Consider the following 19,272-nt stretch of genomic DNA (forward strand, 5'->3'; position numbering starts at 1 on the left):
ATGCTAGACGGGTATGGCTACTCAGTAATTCAGAAAGAAAGCTCTTGACAATATTCAATTAATTGTGGATAAAAGTATCCCAAACAGACGTGAACCCGAAGAGGTGAGAAAAAGATGATGTAATTAATGCTTCTGGGAGAATAGTGATCATACCCCCTTTTAAAAGTAAGAAAAGGGTGAGGGATGCCCTTAGTGAATTGTGTTTCCCTAAAACCAAAACCACCACCATAACATTTTAGGGAACCACCCACCTTGGGGGTGAGTAGCATTTGGGGCAAAGCATCCAAAGTCTGGATTTCTGATGGTACAGATTCTACAAAGATCCATGGGCTTAGACTACATGCCTCTGAGGTGCTTTCCAGCTCCCACATCCCGTGGTCCCCCGGTAGTAAGTACATCAGTACCCCCGGGACGCGGCTACTCACGTGGTATGAAGCCCTGGCTAGCCAGTTGCTCCTGGGCCCTTCTCTGCTGAAGTCGTAACTGCAAAACTTAGAAAAGAAGCGTTAGTGTGTGAGTTGGGCCGATAACCACTTGTATGTACATCATAGCTCTCCTGTCTTGCATAGCTCTTCTCTCTGTTTCTAGAACAGTTGTGGAAATGTGTAAGGCACATCAGAGAGAAGGGCAAGAGCCGCTGAGAGGGCTGCAGGGCCTTCCCATAAGTGGGCAACCACCTAGTGGTCAGCAAACTGTGGCTCGGAAGCCACATGCGGCTCTTTGGCTCCTTGAGTGTGGCTCTTCCTAAGCCTTAGGAGGACCCTAATTAAGTTAATAACAATGTACCTAGCTATATAGTTTAAGTTTAAAAAATTTGGTTCTCAAAAGAAATTTCAATTGTTGTACTGTTGATATTTGGCTCTGTTGACTAATGAGTTTGCCGACCACTGACCTAAGGTGAGAACACTCATCTCCTCTCTGAAGTGAGTGCTATTTTTATGGCACCAGGTGCCCTTCTGTCCCTACTGTGCCACGTGGAAAACAAATACCATCAAATTCCTCTGGGAATTTTCCTGTAATTTCAAGAGGAGGAGACAGTAAAGAAAGCATAGGCTTTGGAGTCTCAGTGGGTTAAATTCCACCTCTACCCCTGCGCAGGTGAGGGGCTCAGTCTAACAGGCCTGTTAGTTGGGGTACCAAAGCAAGAGGCCAACCTCTACCGTGCCCTCCCCACCTGGGACCATCAGGTGGGAGCAGCACATATGGCCTCTTGGGCACCACAGGAATCAGCTCTCACATTGTTGGCAGTAATCAAGAGGGGTTAGGATCCTTCACTGTCATCCTGCGCCTCTCTCCCAACCCCTGGGATCAGATCCAAGCACAGTGTCAGCAACACATCTTTTCCCTGCAGGCGAGGCTCACCTGTGCATCACACAGTCTAACAGGTATCCACAAGGCACATTGCGAGGGCACCATTCAGAATTTCCTCACCTGGGAGGAATGTCAGCACCATGAAAGGCTCCAGACTTGAAGGTTAAAGTGTAAACGAATGCAACAGGTCTTTCTCGGAGGCAGCAAGAGAGAATTCACTAACTAAAAAGAAACCAAACCACTTCACACACATTACGATGGATACTACATCGAAAAAAGATCAAAGTAAAACTTAGTTCACTAAAATAAACAAAGTCAAACGAATGGCTGAATATCAGGATTTAATACAGTTAAAAACGAATTAGTGAGTCAGGATATTGAACTAAACTGTTCTCTTAGAATGCAACACAGAGGAATAAAGGGGCAGAGAGTAAAATCAATACCTACTCAATGTGAAACATTGCAAAATACAGAGAAGCTCCCAGGAAAAAATGCTTATTGCTGAACTAGAGAGAACTATTATTAACCTGGGATTTGTGTACTTGAGGCCCTTTTCTCTACATGTTTCTATGGAATCATATAAGTTTTCCCTCATTACTGCTTCCACTATTAGGGATATATCATAGATGTATTCCCATGTGATTCAATACCTTTCAAAACATACTATTTTGGTGGCTTCCTAGTATTTTATTTTATTTTTTGGTTATTTTACAATTATTAAACCAAATGGCCATTATTGGACACTTAGTTTGTTTCTAATATTTTAGCATGAAAAACAGCAGTGGACATTCTTTGTGGTTAATTCTGGCCCAGTCCTCAACATTACCAACAGATGCCCTCCTCCAAGTGGAATTGTCACACCTGAAGTGTCAGATTGAAGGCCTGTGGTCAGAAGGCAAACAGTTCTCTTCAAGGTTGTTCTGATTCTCTTCTCACTGTGAAGTGGCCGGCTGCCCACTGCCCTTGGCCTTGCTGCTCTCATAGCCTGAAGGCTGCTGCACTGCTCTCCACTGGTGGCTCAGCTGCTAGTGTAGTGCTGCATGCCTAAGGGAGGGGCCAGAGTGCAGTGCTGCATGCCTAAGGGAGGGGCCAGAGTGCAGTGCTGCATGCCTAAGGGAGGGGCCAGTGCAGTGCTGCATGCCTAAGGGAGGGGCCAAAGTGCAGTGCTGCATGCCTAAAGGAGGGGCCAGTGCAGTGCTGCATGCCTAAGGGAGGGGCCAGAGTGCAGTGCTGCATGCCTAAGGGAGGGGCCAGTGCAGTGCTGCATGCCTAAGGGAGGAGCCAGAGTGCAGTGCTGCATGCCTAAGGGAGGGGCCAGAGTGGAATGCTGCATGCCTAAGGGAGGGGCCAGTGCAGTGCTGCATGCCTAAGGGAGGGGCCAGTGCAGTGCTGCATGCCTAAGGGAGGGGCCAGAATGCAGTGACCATTTGTGTCCCCAAATCCTGTTGGCAAACCTTCACTGATCCATTGTGGCTAAAAATAACTGAGCAGAGGGTTGCTTTTTGGCTCAGGCCTTCCTCCCACCCAGTTCTAACCACCTACAAATGGCAGGTGTTCCTGGAGCTTTCGCTTCACTTCCCTTGAGGCCATCTGGTCATCTCTGGGCAGGGAAGGAACGTGAGTGCTTGGTGCCTTTTCAATGTCATCCCAATATGTTCTTTCATGGACCTGACATTTGGGTGTCAATCTTTGTCAGCTTCTAGAAACAAAACTTTTTTTTCTAATCTATCTTTGCATTCCTTTGTCAGAGTTTTAAGCCATATGTTTGTGCTTGAGTTGCCTCTTTCCTCAGGATTCTGATTTTCTCACTGGCCTGGCTACCCTTGCTCAGTACTACATTAGCTCAGTTATTCTAGACTCGTGATAGATTTTCATGTCTGGTAGACAGAATTTCATATTAGCCTTTTATATAGATGCTTCTTGTTTTTTTAAAAATATATTTTTATTGATTTCAGAGAGGAAGAGAAAGGGAGAGAAAGATAGAAATATCAATAATGAGAGATAATCATTGATTGGCTGCCTCCTGCATGCCCCCTCCTGGGGATCAAGCCTGCAACCTGGGCATGTGCCCTTGACTGGAATCGAACCGGGGACCATTCAGTCTGTGGGCCAATGCTCTACCCACTGAGCCAAACTGGCTAGGGTTCTATAGATGCTTCTTGACTACTCCAGCCTGCCACCCCCGCCCACCACCCCTCAAAGGAACTCAGGGCCAGCAGAGCAAGTTCCACCACCACCCCAAGCACTACCTCCCATAAGAAGAGGGCATATATTCCTTTAACAATCATAAGTATAAACCCCATTAAGTCAGAGAAGCAGCCCCCCGCTTACTGATTATTAAAGAGTAAATAGAAACTTCTGGATCAACTATACTGAAGGGCCAGGAACAGGTTCCCTGCATGCAGCTGGGGCTGGCACTGGGTGCCCAACTCAAGAATGGGCATTAGAATGTCTACATCACTGGGTTGCAACTGGAACGTGCCACTTGCTGGTGCCCAGGAGAGGAAGAGCCACCAAAGTACCAGAGGCAACTGTGCGAGTCTCTAGAGTTTCAGGTTGAGGAGGGGGCAGATATCAGGATTGATGGACATTGTCCCATTTCCTTACCACACAGACAGCCCCTCTGCCACATGCCCGAGGGGGTGGCAGACCCTCCTGAGGCAGAAGGAAAGCAGCTTAATGAGGCGAAGGTGCTGGGGATGGACAGCGTAGACTCAACTTTGACTCCAAGCTGTGTAACCTTCGCAAGCCACCATGTCTACAGTCCTAGCCTTCTCGTCTGCGTAGAGTAATGTTACTATTAATCATAAATCACAGTAACCATTTCGCAGGATTATGGGGAACCACTTTCTAAACTATGCAAGGCTAACAAATACCTTTCTGTTTTATATCGATAATGGTTGCTTCGGGAGAAAGCCCACCCGTTTGATACTGGTTATAGAATCTGAAGAAGAAAAGGGGCTGCAGAGGGAGGAGCAATGTGTAACTTAAAAAGTCATTGCTGCCTTAACCATCAGCCATGGCCAGGACTTCTGTCCCTGGCGGGAGGTGGTGCAAACTGGGGAGGGACCCGTAGGGATCTTGTAGGAAGAGGCACTGAGGGCACAGTTACACGCGGTATGCAGCGTAGGCGGTATGCAGAGTGGGCGGGAAAGGCAGGCGACAGAAACAGGAGCGGATGGAAGAAGCTGAGTCGGTCACTCATCCGATGGCGTCTTTCGTCTCCGGTTCACGTCTTTCACTTCTTCCCTCGGTCTCTGTGGCACTGACGGAGTGGAAAGTGCCAGTCTTTGGGTTACAGGTTTTCATACAAATCATCTCACTGAAACCTCTCACACGTCCCACAAAAAGTGTGAACTGTCAGTCACGTTACAGCTCATCAGGCCCAGAGGGTGCAAATAGCTCACAAGGCCCTAGAGTTAGAAGCGAGGGAAGCGAATTTCAAACCCGTGACATTGGACTCTCAAATGTTGCCTCTGGGTGCAAATTCCAAATGGAACTATTTGATGAAAGGGTAGCTTTGGCCATGGCAGACCTTGTGTTTGAAAGGAACCCATTTAAGTGTGTGTGTGGGTCCCTTTCACGAAGAATCAGGAGCCACTGGAGCACGAGGAACACTTCAGGCTACCTCCCTCGTAGGTAACTCAATATAAGGGACACTCCAATCAGCATCACTGCTCACAGTGTCTCCATAGCAACAGCCATGTCGGGTACCATTCTCTTTCTGGCAGCTGGGTGACTGTTAGTAACTGACATAGGTTATAAGCCCAGTCGAGTATCTGGGCAGGAGGAGGCTCTGAATGCTCCCAGGCTCTGACGGTATCGCGGAGCTGTTGCCATGGTTTTGGTGAGAAGTATTGCTTTTCTGAGGATTGCAAAACACTTTATGTTCCAAACCCATGCTCGCTCATTCCTGACAGAGTGGAAAATGCGTCTTCTTGGCTGAAATGTTCCTCTTGAGTCCAGCCCAAAGATGACATTTTTAGGAAAGTTTGAGAGGAATCCTGTGGCTGTTACTGAGTCACGATAGAGTGGAAATGGATCTTTTCTATTTAAAGAGTTTGTGCTACTGTTTGAAAATGTCACATTGCTAGGGAACCATGGAAATGGAAAACTTTCCGTTTGCCATCCACAGAGAAAGATCATTACTGAATGTGAAACAGTGGTGTTGGAGAGAAGTCCTATTACCTGTCTAACCGAAGCTATAGGTTGATGGAATTTAATTTAAGGTTACTGGTCTGAATAAGCTCCATTCTCTAAAAGGGGATGGCTCATCGGGAACACAGCACGCGTAGTCTTAGACCCCACTCTGCTCCTACATAGCTGTTACTTCAGACAGGTCCAGGAGCTCTCGACCACAGCTTCAATAGAAACCCAAGGGAGAGAGTAGATGAGGTTGATTGGATCAGTATTTCCCAGTTTACCTGAGAGTCACCTGGGCCCCGAAAACCACCACCATCGTTTGGTCCCTTTCCTGGAGACCACAGTCCAGCCCATCTAGGGCGTATTGAACATATATTTTAACAAACATCCCAGGAAATTGTGGGGAAATGTAGATTTCAGAAATAGAAACAAGCAAGGATATGCTGTGCAGAATTGAGACCACATTTCATGACTGTTTTGCGCCTTGCTTTTTTTATCGGCAACATATTATAACTTTTTGTGTGGGTGTGTATTTGTAAACCCTCATTTTTAATGACCGCCAACTATTTCATCCTGTTCCAACATCTTTTTAACCAACCCCCTTTTGCTGTACATTGCATTTCTTGCGTCATTTTGTATTCCTACTATATGCCATTTCGCTTGACCCTATTACCAGATGATGCTGTTAAAGAAGAAAAAAGCTTTTCTAATTTAATAAGTAATAAAGGTATCTCATTGTATTAATCAAAGATGTTTTCATGGATTAATGGACTATCACTATCTTTTTGTGTGTGAACTAACTGATAACATTGTTTTGAAAAAAATTTCCATTGAATTTTTTAGTATAGATTTGGGAGAGCTATTTTTATTTGAATTATATTTAGTACAATCATCTATGTTGTAAATACCCTCTCATTTAGTTTGCCATTCAGTGTTGTTTGTGAGAATTTTTTGCACTTAACATTTTTATGTGCAATCCTTTAAAGAATTATTTTATTTCTATCTTTGGTGTATACTTGGGAGAATCTTACCCATATCCAGATTATATATTCATTTAAATGTACTTATTATACTTTTATGTGTTTAGTTTCTTCATTTGACTTTGCAATGTATCTGAAATTAATTTTATTTATAGTATTAGAAAATGCTTTAATTACTTTTTAAAATTCTTGACTAATTATTCTAACAATTTCTATAGCAAATGGATTTTAGATATTATATGACATAAATATATCCTCATAAGACTTTGAATCTGTTTTTACTTTTTCTTTAGATTCTGACCTTAATATTTATTTTGTCTAGTGGCAGGCTGGGTTGATACTTGACCTAAATATGTACTTTGTGAGACATGAGAGTCTAATTGGAATACTCTGAACCCCTCAGTTACACAGTCTTAGTTTACACTCCCCAGACCAAGCCTTCAGGATGATTTCTAAATAATTCCCAAATTTCAAAGGAAAAAAAAAGTAGAAAGTAGCTTTTACCCGATAGAGGCAACATGTCAAATTAAGATAGCACTTTGCCCTGGCCGGTGTGGCTCAGTTGGTTAGCGTATCATCCCATACACTGAAAGGCAGTAGGTTTGATTTCTAGTCAGGGTACTAGACCTAGGTTTCGGGTTCGATCCCTGGTCAGGGTGCACATGGGAGGCAACTGATCTATGTTTCTTTCATATTGATGTTTTTCTCTCTCTTCTTCTCTCTCTAAAATCAATAAACATATCCTTGGGTGAGGAGAGAGAGAGAGAGAGAGAGAGAGAGAGAGAGAGAGAGAGAGAATGGTGGAGAGGTAGAAAGAGGAAGTAAAGGGAACAAAACTAGGAAAAATGGTTTAATTTCCTTAGTGTGTGTGTGTGTGTGTGTGTGTGTGTGTGTGTGTGTGAATATCTACTCCAGAGACGGCTATTAACTCATATGTATTTAATAGGAAAGAAAAGATGCATTATTCCAGGTCCTGCCCCAGGAGGGAAACAAGAAATAGGTCAATTGTTCTGGAAAAACTCTGAATTAATAAGGCGACACTTTGGCCCACATCATGAGCTGTCTCCCTGGACCCAGCATGGAGGTGATTATAATTCTAAAAAAGAAAGAAATAAGGAAAGGAGGAAAGAAAGAGAGAAAGGAGGGAAGGAAGGAAGGAAGGAAGGAAGGAAGGAAGGAAGGAAGGAAGGAAGGAAGGAAGGAAGGAAGGAAGGGGAAAGGAAAAGAAGAAAATAAGAGAAACCTACTTATACACGAAAGACTTGCTCTAAGAATTTCAGAATGAATCTGGCTGATTGGTCAACTGTTTAGATAATGTAGAAGTAGCATCTCCGGCAGAGGGGGTGGAGGCGGCAGGACTACTCAGCTGGGCTCTCTGGCCTACTCTATGAGCCTGGTTACCGCCCATCCACACCTCAGCTTGCGCTGTACTGATAAAGCCGGCAGGTCCAACCGAAACCCAGCGATCTCTCCTAGTGCTGCTCAAGGTGGAGAGGAACTGCCCTTCCTCCCTTTGCTGTAGGAAACTTTCCAATGCGTCCAGCAATATTATTGCCCCAAACAGTAAAACTGGATATCTTAGTGGTCCCTGACTCTGGTAATTGTTAGTTCTTATTTATTTATTTTTAATCTTGACTACTACATGGGCCCATAAAGTTTTCTCATGCAAAGAATCTCAAAGAAGTTACTGGGATCTGTGTGTTAAGCTTCTATGGGTTCATCCAAATAAATTATCATTGCTAAGAGCATCATCCTTACCCATTACTTCTCCCATGTTGCCGTAATATACTACCTTCTTAAGACCAAATAAAAAGCTTCTGCACAGCAAAACAAACCATCAAAAAAATAACAAGAAATCCCACTGCATGGGAGAACATATTTGCTAAGGATACATCCAATAAGAGGTTAACCTCCAAAGTTTACAGGGAACTCATACACCTTAACAAAAGGAAGACAAACAACCCAATTAAAAAATGGGTAAATGACCTAAATAGACACTTCTCCAAAATGGACAAACAAAAGGCCAAGAGACATGAAAAAATGCTCAAAGTCACGAATCATCTGAGAGATACAAATCAAAATGACAATGAGATACCACCTCACACCTGTCAGAATGACTGTCATTAACAAATCAACAAATGACAAATGTTTGCAAAGATGTGGAGTTGAGGGAACCATACACTGCTGGTGGGAATGCAGACTGGTGCAGCCACTGTGGAAAACAGTACAGAGTTTGCTCAAAAAATTAAAATGGAACTCCCATTTGACCCAGTGATCTCACTTCTAGGAATATATCCCAAGAAATCAGAAACACCCATCAGAAAGAATATATGCAGCACTATGTGCATAGCAGCACAACTTACAATAGCTAAGATTTGGGAACAGCCTAAGTGCCCATTAACAGATGAGTGGATTAAAAGTTGTAGTACATCTACACAGTGGAATACCACGCAGCTGTAAAAAAAGAAAGAACTCTTACCATTTGCAACAGCATGAATGGAACTAGAGGGCATTATGCTAAGTAAAGTCAGTCAGAGAAAGATAACTATCACATGATCTCACTTATATGTGGAATTTAATGAAAAACATAAACTAATGAACAAAAACAGACCCAGAGACGTGGAGACATTGATCAGACTGTAAAATCTCAGAGGGAATGCAGAGGAGGATGGAGGGAGGGAGAGGTCAACCAATGAACTCATGTGCATAACCCATGGACACAGACAGTAGGGTCGTGAGGGCTGGGGGTGGGGGGGGTGGGGGGGTGGGGAGGAGGGTTGGAGAGGGCAATGGGGGAAAATAAGGGACATATGTTATACTTTCAACAATAAAGATTTATTTTACAAAAATAAAAAAAGACCATATTATCCATATTTGATTAATTTTCTATTCTACCCTTCCTCTACTCAACTGTGTTTTTTTGTTGTTGTTGTTTTTAATCCTTCATTTTTATTAAGTAAACTAGAGGCCCGGTGCTCAAAATTTGTTCATGGGTAGGGTCCCTAGGCCTGGTCGGCAATCAGGGCCGATCAGGTTCCCCGCCTCCCCACCTCCTTGCCTCCTCCTTTTCTCGCTCTCTCAGCGCCCTTCCACCACCACTGGTTGCCCACCATGTTCTGCACTGCCCTCTGGTGGTTAGTGCACATCATAGTGAGTGATCAAAGTCCCGTTCTCCGGGTCGAACTCCCGAGGGGACACTTTGCATATTAGCCATACACACACACACACACACACACACACACACACACACACACACCGAGTGGCCAGATTATTATGACCACCTGACGTTTGTAGGCAAATTAGCTATAATTTTGTGCTGAAGTTGCTAGAGGGCCAGACCATTATAAATAAGGAAGCAGGTTGTTTACCACTGCAGTAGAAGTGATTTTTTTTCTGAATATATAGGTAAACAATGCGATTTAATAGCCTTTGAATGTGGAATATATATATTCCCCTTAGCCTTATTTGGCCTGCAGTCTGTGTAACCTACTTGTCACAACTTCTATGGTCATACTTTCTAAAGGAACACAAGAATGCATGGTCTAAAGATATTTTTTTCCTGAATTACAAATTAATGTGTACTTAAACTTTACCAAGGTCATAAAATAATTTATGTTCGCTATGTATGTAGTAAATCATATTGGGGGGGAATAAATGAATGTAAAATTATATAAAAGTAGTCATTGATAAAGCAAATAAACAATGTATCCTCATAGTAACCAACCATATATTCACCACCCATAGAGTCATCCTCCTCTCTTTCTTCTCAGGTTCCATGAATTCTAGTCCCTCCAGAAACAGCTCTGCCTTGATGACGTGGGAGGTGAAAACAACCCCCCTTGATTCTACTAAGTGAACCTAAATGTCATGTTCCAACAACACCGCAAAAATAATAATACAAGGAATTCATCTCTCTGGGCTCCATCCCCCTTACCCATGAGGGAAGGACTAAGTTAGAATTATATGCTTTCAAACTTTTTTTTAAAAAGCACTGGAAACATTTTTTAACTGAAATATTACATGGAAGGAAAAAGCAATAGCAAAGGGGTGAGTGATAAAAGCAGAACCTCTTATAAAATGTCAAAGCAGTGTTTGAAAATCATTAGGTTGGGTGGACCCTAAATCCCTTCCAACTTAAGTATATTACTTTTATGCTTTAAATGTGAAAAAATCTCAAACTTCCTAAAAGATACTGCGTAGGAACAGACGGGGTGATTTTACCCAGGAGCAAGGGCTGGGGGTGGATTACAGTGCCATTGCACTAATGTGGCCCCGTTTTCCCAACTCATCCCGATCCTTTGAGCATTCCTTGTGGGAGTGCGAAGCTGTAAGAATGCCGCAAAGTTTCCAATTCCAGCAGAGGAATCAGCCCTTTAACAGCAGATGGTGGTGGGCTTTCACTACTCCTGCAGCACTTCTTTCAATGGACTCTCGGCTACTGTTGGAATCTTCTGTACTCTGCCTAGCAACCAGTGCCCTTGGTAACTACAAGAGCAGTTATTCCATCAGACCCATAATGCTGCTTGTACTCTCATTGCTTTATACATTTTCCATGTTCTGCCTATACACTAAGCTCTATGTCTAAATGTAAAATTTTAATAATTTTTAAAATGTTGGCTGATAAGATGCTAAAGTTCAGAATGTCATTGAAAGTCAAAGTGAATTGTATTTAAAAGTAACCCGCATCTGTATTCACTTTCTGCTTTGCACATAGGCAAAATCCTTAGATGCTTATACAAGGTCGGGAGACCTGGCCTTGCTCGCTCCTCTCACTAAATAGCTCTGTGATCTTGGTCCAGACATGTCACCCTTTCAGGCTTCAGTTTCCTCCTTCATAAAAACAAGGAAGATGAACTGATGATCTTGGAGCTCCTTGGAGTGCTAACATTCCGTGACACTTGGCTGCGTTTTTAACCAAGGGCTTTCTTTGTACATCTCAAACTCAAGCCTCCAAGATTTTTCTGAATCTCTAGAGTTTTCCCCAAGAGATTGCAATATTTCTTGAAATACTTCTTATTATTATGTTCAGAATGCTACAGGGAAAGGCTACAAGATTGCAAAGCAGGAGCCCATCAAGGGTTCTAAAAGTCAGTTATGAAATGTAGGGTCCAAAAATGACCCTCTAGAAGAAAATGTGAACTAGACTCGCTACTACTTTAGTGAATGACTCAGAAATCTTTAGAATGTTCACGGTCACCAGGCCAGTCAGGATCATGCATTTTTTGACCAGGTCAGCCTCTCAGAAAGCATCTAGCAGTTCCTCACTGCTTGCTGAGGCAACTCTAGATTGTGAGGCTGATACTGAGTAATTTAGAGTATGACTAATCCAGTGGGGAAGAGAACACATACACATTTGAGTTAGATAAAATGTTAGCAATCCGTGATGAAAGAATGCAGATACGTAGAAGGAGAACTGGACCTTTAAATCAAATTAAGAACTGGACCTTTAATCAAGTAGAAGAGCTGTATCTTTAAATTTTCAAGTGAGAATCCTATGGTTGATAAAGGGCATTCTTGACCAAAGAAAGAACATGCATAAAAACCTGAAGATGCATAAACACCATCTGTCCCATGCGTGGTTGAACCCTGTCCTGTCACCATCTGAAATTTTAATCATTTCTGAACAAGCAGCCTGCATTGTCATTTTCCATTGGGCCCCACAAAATATGTAATGTCCCCCAGAATATTGTCTCGGTTAAAGAAAGGGATTCTATTGTGGAGTGGTAAGAGATAATACTGGGAAAGAAGGTGGGGATTCAATGAGAAAAGGCCTTGAATGCCACGCTGAAGTGTTTTGGCCTTGAAAGAGGGCAGTTTGAGCAGCAGAGTAATATGGTAACACTGAGATTTTAGGATGAATTCTCCATGTGCTAACATGAATGGGGAAGACCTGCTGGTTTGAAGACTCTTATCATGATCATGGATAAGACAAGAAAGTCCACTTGGACATAGTGGGAATAAAGAGGAGAGGGAAGATATCAGAAACAAGCGAGGAAAATCACTAGGTGTTGATAATAAATGAGAGAGAGAGAGAGAGAGAGAGAGAGAGAGAGAGAGAGAGAGAGAGAGAGAGAGAATGGAATGGAGCACGGATGAGAGCCAGGGAGAGTGGTCAAGTCCCCAATTCTAGCAGCTTGTGTTCCTCCAGGCCCCAACCGCATTCCTGTCACTGAGCTGCATGACACACCTGGTGTCTTTACAGTAAGTGCTCTTTTTTGCTTATGCTTGTTCAAGATTTCTATTATTTGATTCTCTGTTACTTGCAAACACAGAGGCTCCCTACTGATGGGCGTTGTGGAGGGGCATCCAGTGGAGGTGGAACGCTATTAGCCAAGGAAGCAAAGCCCTGAGATCTATGCTTAAATCCTGTTCTACCGAAGACTCCTAGGTGTGTGGACTTCGAGTCTGGGTGGTCGAAACATACACACCAGAGAAAGACGTGGGCATACCCAGGGCCCGTGTTAAGCATGTCATGGTAAGCATCGTGGATGGCTGTTTATGTGGCCTCCTCTCTGTCACGTGCCAGGGAACCCACTAGTTCTGATCACAATGGTGTGTCAGCCAGCAGAAAGCTCTTCCTCAGAAAGGGCAGTAGTATCTGCACATCATTTAGTCCTTGAATTGCTTTTCATTGAATCCTACCCTGGGTTTAGCTGGATTGACCTTCACCTACAAACCCTGACCTTGACAGTATTGCCTCAAAGACCCTGTCAGCGACAGGCTGTTAAGAAGCGATTGGCCAGTGGATGATCTGGAAAGTAAAAGGCAGGACCATGATTGGAGGTTTTAGGTCCTTCCCAGAATTGAAAGCCGATCTGTGGGACATGAATTTATAGCCATAACTCTCCTCTTCTTGCCCAAAGGGTGGTCGGCCCACAAAATTCTTTATCCGCCTGGCATTACCTGACTCCGGGAGAAAGCCACCCTGCATAGGAGTAGCCTGAGTCACTCATAGGTCTGACGTGTTCGTCCGTGGGGTCCACAGGCATCAAACCACCTGGGAAAGAGGAGATAGGCCACCGCGGATACAAAGCTGGGAAGGTGGCCCAGAGGCCTCGGCGTCTACACTGTTTCTGCCCCAGTCCTGGCCACGCTTCCCAAACAAGGCTGAGGACCAGGAGTTTTTCTGTGTGTAGCAATGGTGCCCGAGAACATGCTGCTCCTGGCCTCTGGGTCCAGGTACCAATAATAACCATTCCCCGGCCAGCCACTGCCCTCTACACCGAGCACGGCCAAATGGCCGCCGTGACCAAGAATGACAGGCCCAACTATCTACCCATCTATTGCTGGGAACACCAGAGAAGAGGAAACGCAGATGATGATCAGCTCACAAAGAAGGATCGCTCGTGGTCTGCAGGCAGAGGAGCCGGAGAGGCCCTCACAGATGAGCAGGCAGACGCGGAAGGGGCAGGGCCCAGGCACACACTGTTCTTTCTTCATCCTAAGGGATGCTCCGACTCAGCCTCCTTTAAGAAGACTGAGAAGCATTCATTCAGGCCGGCTTCTAGCACTGGGCATTTGGAGGCTAAAGTCCAGAGTATTCCAATCCAAAAGGCCCTAGCTCAGAATGACCGCGCGGCAGTTACTTCGATGACAAAGCTTTGTGCACGGCCCGAAGTTGTTTTAAAAAGATGTCTGTTCACACAAACACTGTGAAGCTATTCTTTCCCTAAGCACCACACTCTCAGTTTGTCAAAACATTTGAAGAAGACTAATTCATGCCTCAAAAGGAATTCTCTCTCACTCACAGCGCTGCCAGGTTTGTGAGCTGAAGGCTTTTCTATTACAGGATCTCAAGACACTAGGAAAAGGCACGCGGACCTCAAGTGGAAATGCTTCGGGGCTTACCAGGTCACCACGGGCAGAATCAGTCCGTGCTCTCCGAGAGGACAGCATAGGGGGTGAGTCAGAGGGCTCCGGCCGGCTCCCACCAACCCAGGTGCCCATGAGAAGCAGGATAGGGTGATGGTTGAGAACATGGGTTCTGAAGCCAGAGGTTCATGAGTTCAAGCCCCAACTTTGCTGTTGATTAATCGTGAGATTCTCTTCACCACTGGATGCTTCGGTTTCTCCATCTAGGAGGGGCGGGGCAACAGTACCTCCCTTCAGGACTGTTGTGAGGATTCAATTAACTTCATGAGCTTAGAGTGCGCCCAGCCACACATAATTCTCAGGGTGCTGGGGGCGGTGGTGCCCCTCCCAAGGCTGCCTGTGTGGGGGGCAGGGGGACAGGCGGCAGCCGGCCACCCTGTCATCAGAACCGCCCCAGGAGGGTAGCTGTTCAGCTGCAGAGATTTTTTCTTCCATCTCAAACAGGTCCCTGGAGTACAGAACAGAAACTCGGCAACTGACATAAACAGTTTCAAACACTAATCTCAGAAGACAAATCGCTCCATTTGGGCATCGAGATTCCTCTCCGAGGCTTCCCCGCTTGTTTATTGTTCCGTGGCGAGGAGCCATGAGTGAATTAAGCAGACAGCGCGCGCCCAGCGATGGCGGGAGGGGCCTTCGGGGAAGGAACCTGCCATCTGACCGGCTTTCCTTGAAAGCTATTGCGGGGGGCGGTCCTTGAGGAAAGGGACTGATTTATGCCTCCTCGTGTCCAGCTGCTCACTGAGAGAGGTCAGCGGATCAGGGGCCAGGAGATCTAGGTTCTAGTCCTGCTCTGCCTATGTGTGTGTGTGTGTGTGTGTGTGTGTGTGTGTGTGTGTGTGTGTGTGCAGTTAATTTCAGCCCTTTCTGAAGCTCAGTTTTTTTATCCTTGTAAAAAAGGTATCATTATAAGGCACCATTATACTGGTACTCAAGTGGGTAATTGCAGATATCAAACTAAGACTCCTTTAGCAGTGATAAGTTGCTATACTAATATTAATGAAGTTAATGTAGGTACTCAGTGAATAACTGGATGAGAATTCGAAACAAAGGGGAAGTAGAACTTGGAACAAAGGGTATATTCTATTAAGAGGAAATTTTTCTTTCCATATTGTTGCCGTCCTTGAATGTAGATGAAGTTCTTTTGAGATTCTAAGTTGAGCCTGTGGTGTACCATGCTTGCATTTAGAGTGCATATTGCCTCTTCTGATTATAAAGCAAATTCATGTTGATTAAACAAAATTTGCAAAATGGGCAAAAGTTTCAGGATAGAAAGTGAAATTAATGGTAATTCCAGTCTGTAGGATGACCAACCCCTGCTAATACTTTGCCATCTTTCTTCCAACTCACAAAGATCTACATGTATATAAAAAATATGTACTCTTCAATTTCTCAAGAATTTGGATTGTATCATATATGCAATTCTGAAGACTTCTTTTTGCATTGTACACCTATTTCCACCTCAATAGATGTTCTTTGAAAGTACCATTTAACATGCATGTTATATTTCATTTCCAATGTATTCATTCTCTTTTTCTCAAACATTTTAAGTTCTTCCTTCAATTTTTTGTAGTATATATAAGACTACAAAGAACAAATTTCTTTGATTCGTCTTATGATATACCAGAGGCCCAATGCACCAATTCGTGCACCTTGAAAGGAACTGTGGACCTTGAGGCTGTGGTAGGCACAGGGGAGGGTCTCGGCCCATCCTCTACACCCCTGCCCGGCCCCTCCCACCACGACCCTCAGTTCCCTGTCTGCTGGCAGCCCTGCTCCTGCCACTGCTGAGTGATTGGGGCCAGCGCCAGCAGTGGGTACAAGTGCTGTCCCAATCGCCCATCAGGAGCAGGGGAAGTGGAGAAGCCCTCAGGGGCAATCAGGGCCAGCAGCCGCTGCTCACACCCATTGATGGCGCTGAGCCATCAGACACCAGCAGCGAGTGCAAGCGGCAGCTCTGGCACCAGCTGTGGGTGCGAGCGGGGCTGGCGCTGGCATGGGTGCGAGCAGTGGCTCTGGCACCAGCACCAGGAGTGGGTGCGAATGGGGTCATCACCGCTATGTTTTGCACATGGCCCTGGTGGTCAGCGCACTCATAGTGACCAGTTGTCCGGTTGTTCCATTGTTCAGCCTATTTGCATATTAGCCTTTTATTATATAGGATGGTATATATGTAGAGAGATACAGTAGGCATATATATGTGTATTTATGATACATTATACACTCACACTTATATATTCTACTATTGTATTGCCATCTATATATATAAAAGCCTAGCGTTTGGAATGCTGGAATGCCTGGAACGACTAGAACTACCAATTTCTATGATGCGCACTGACCACCAGGGGGAAGATGCTCAATGCAAGAGCTGCCCCCTGGTTGTCAATGTGCTCCCATAGTCAACATCCTGCAGCTGGCCAACCTTCCTTGGTCCCTACCCCTGTCTGGCAGGCCCTGGCTGGCAGCTGGCAGCCGGCAGTAAGGCCCCGGCCAGCAGCCAGAAGGAAAGCCCCAATTGGCCCTGATCACTGGCCAGGCCTAGGGACCCCACTCGTGCATGAATTCTGTGCACCAGGCCTCTAGTTAATATATACTACTATTGTATATATAAACATATCCTATACTAATAAAAGAGAAAAATGGTAATTGGCGTACGACCGATACCTTTTTCATTGGCTAATCAGTGAGATATGCAAATTAACTGCCAACTAAGATGGCAGTTAACCGCCAAAAAAGATGGCAGCTAATTTGCATATTGCAGGCAGGATGGTACAGCGCCATCAGAGAGCGGGTTGAGGGCGTGAGTGCTGGTGGTCGCCCGGGACCTGATCACGCGGGCCTGCGGGGCGGCTGCAGCGGTCGCCCGGGACCCGATTCCACCGGCAGACCCGGACACAGGCCGGCGGGGCGGCTGCGGTGTCCGCCCACACTCACGCCGCCAACCCGCGATTGGGGCGAGAGTGCTGGCGGTCCCCGGGGACCAGATCCTGCTAGCTGACCAGGACACAGGCCAGCGGGGCGGCTGCGGTGTCTGCCCTACTCACGCCGCCAACCCGCGATTGGGGCGTGAGTGCTGGCGGTCCCCGGGGACCAGATCCCGCTGGCTGACCAGGACACAGGCCGGCGGGGCGACTCGCCCCCAACCCGCTCTCCCGCCCAACAGGCTCTCCTGCCTGGGAATCAGGGCTGGTGTAGCAACCACAGTGGTGGCCAGAAGTCACGCCCCCAACTGGCCCTCTTCGGGGAGATCCCGGCTGGTTGCAATTCACCACCAGTCATGGCCCCAACCGGCCCTCCAGTGTTTGACCCAGGCTTCCGGGGACAGTGTTACCTGTCACCCCAGCTTCCTCATCACAGTTGAGGAAAGTGACAGCAGGGAGGAGGAAGTCCCACCCCCACAGACTCAGCCAGAATCAGCCGTTAGTCACAGAGCTCTCAGTGGCCTGACCAGCAGGACTCTCATTCTCCTGCATCTCAGAAGGTGTCCGTAGACAGGTAGGACAATGTCCAAACATAAACGGTTGATACAAGGTAGCTCTGTAGCCGAAAAGTGCCGGCGTTATTGACAGAAAATGTCTGCAGAGCAACGTGCCTCTGATCTTGAAAGAAGGCGATGTCTGCAACAGAATGTATCTGAAGAACAGCTACTGGAAAAACGTCGCTCTGAGGCCAAAAGACTGAGGTGTCATCGACAGAAAATGTCTAAAGATCAACGTGCCTTTGAAAGGGAAAGACAGCGGTGGCGACAACAAAATATGCCTAGAGAACAGTCATCAACAAGTACTAGGAATACCAGTAGGAACTGCCTTCTCAGCAAAAATGGAGTACATGAGGATGCAATCCTCGAACATAGTTGTGGTGGAATGACAGTTCGATGTGAATTTTGCCTATCCCTAAATTTCTCCGATGAAAAACCATCCGATGGGAAATTTACTCGATGTTGTAGCAAAGGGAAAGTCTGTCCAAGTGATATACATTTTCCAGATTACCCAAGGGAAATTAGTCAAGCACTGTGAAAGTGTTTTTACTCTTAATGTGGTATACAGGGAGATATTAGAGTAAGTTTAATCACTTTATCAGTCATTATTTGCATCAGTGTTGTTTTTACATCATGAGTTTGTTATATCATTTTATTACTGTTTATTAATAAAATCATGTGTTATTTTCATATACATTGTACTCATTTCCTTTTATCTCTCACACTTTTATTATAGAGAAAGGGCAAATAGCAATATTAAAATATTTCCTCTAATTAATTCCCTTTCAATGTGCACGAATTTTGTGCACCGGGCCACTAGTTGATATATAATATATATGTGAATATACATATGAAAATACTATATATACCTTTCATTAATATACATTTACTGTATTTTAAATTTTGGGAAAATAGTTAATGTACATATATTGAAATTTTTTTGAAATGTTAGAAGATAATCTTGGATGTACTGTGTTTTACAGGCTTTGAAGCAATCAAACATAACACTTAAGAATAGTGTCTATTTCTGGAGCAGTCCTGGTATCAGGCTCTAATCCACATGTTAAGACCAGAACCCCATGCAGGGGCTGGTGCTCCATTAAGCAAGGATTGCTTTGCAATGTCCAGGCCTCATTCTGCTCTCCTCTCCCAGCCAATACTGTGTGAAGTGGATGCATTTTCACTTCTCCTTCTGATCCAGTTCCTTCAGTGTTGAAGTCAGTTCAGTTGGCTACTACACGCAAAGAGAGCTTTAAGCAGAGAGATCGTTTTGTGAGAGGGTCCCAGGTTTCAAAGCCGGGCATAGGCCTATTTTTGCACCAGTTGTGATTATGTGAATACAGATCCCTCAGAGAGGACATGTAATAAATTTGGTTCTGGGGGCCCATAGACCAGAATTCTGGTTCTAAATCTACTGGGTGACCTTGGACAAATTTCTTAATGTCCTTGACCTTCAGTTTCCTCATCTGTATAACCAGCTTTGCCATC

General features: G+C 45.0%; 1 protein-coding gene across 3 annotated transcripts in view; it reads right to left on the bottom strand.

Moving 5' to 3' along the window:
* Positions 1–19,272, bottom strand: part of MYOCD (myocardin) — an 87,223-nt gene that overhangs the window by 53,174 nt on the left and 14,777 nt on the right. For all 3 annotated transcript variants that reach the window (XM_059668583.1, XM_059668582.1, XM_059668584.1), the window contains exon 2: positions 426–491. In XM_059668583.1, the coding sequence (XP_059524566.1) occupies positions 426–491 (66 nt within the window). The remainder of the gene's footprint in view (positions 1–425; positions 492–19,272) is intronic.

Source organism: Myotis daubentonii, chromosome 16, assembly GCF_963259705.1.
Source record: "Myotis daubentonii chromosome 16, mMyoDau2.1, whole genome shotgun sequence".
Lineage (NCBI taxonomy): Eukaryota > Metazoa > Chordata > Mammalia > Chiroptera > Vespertilionidae > Myotis > Myotis daubentonii.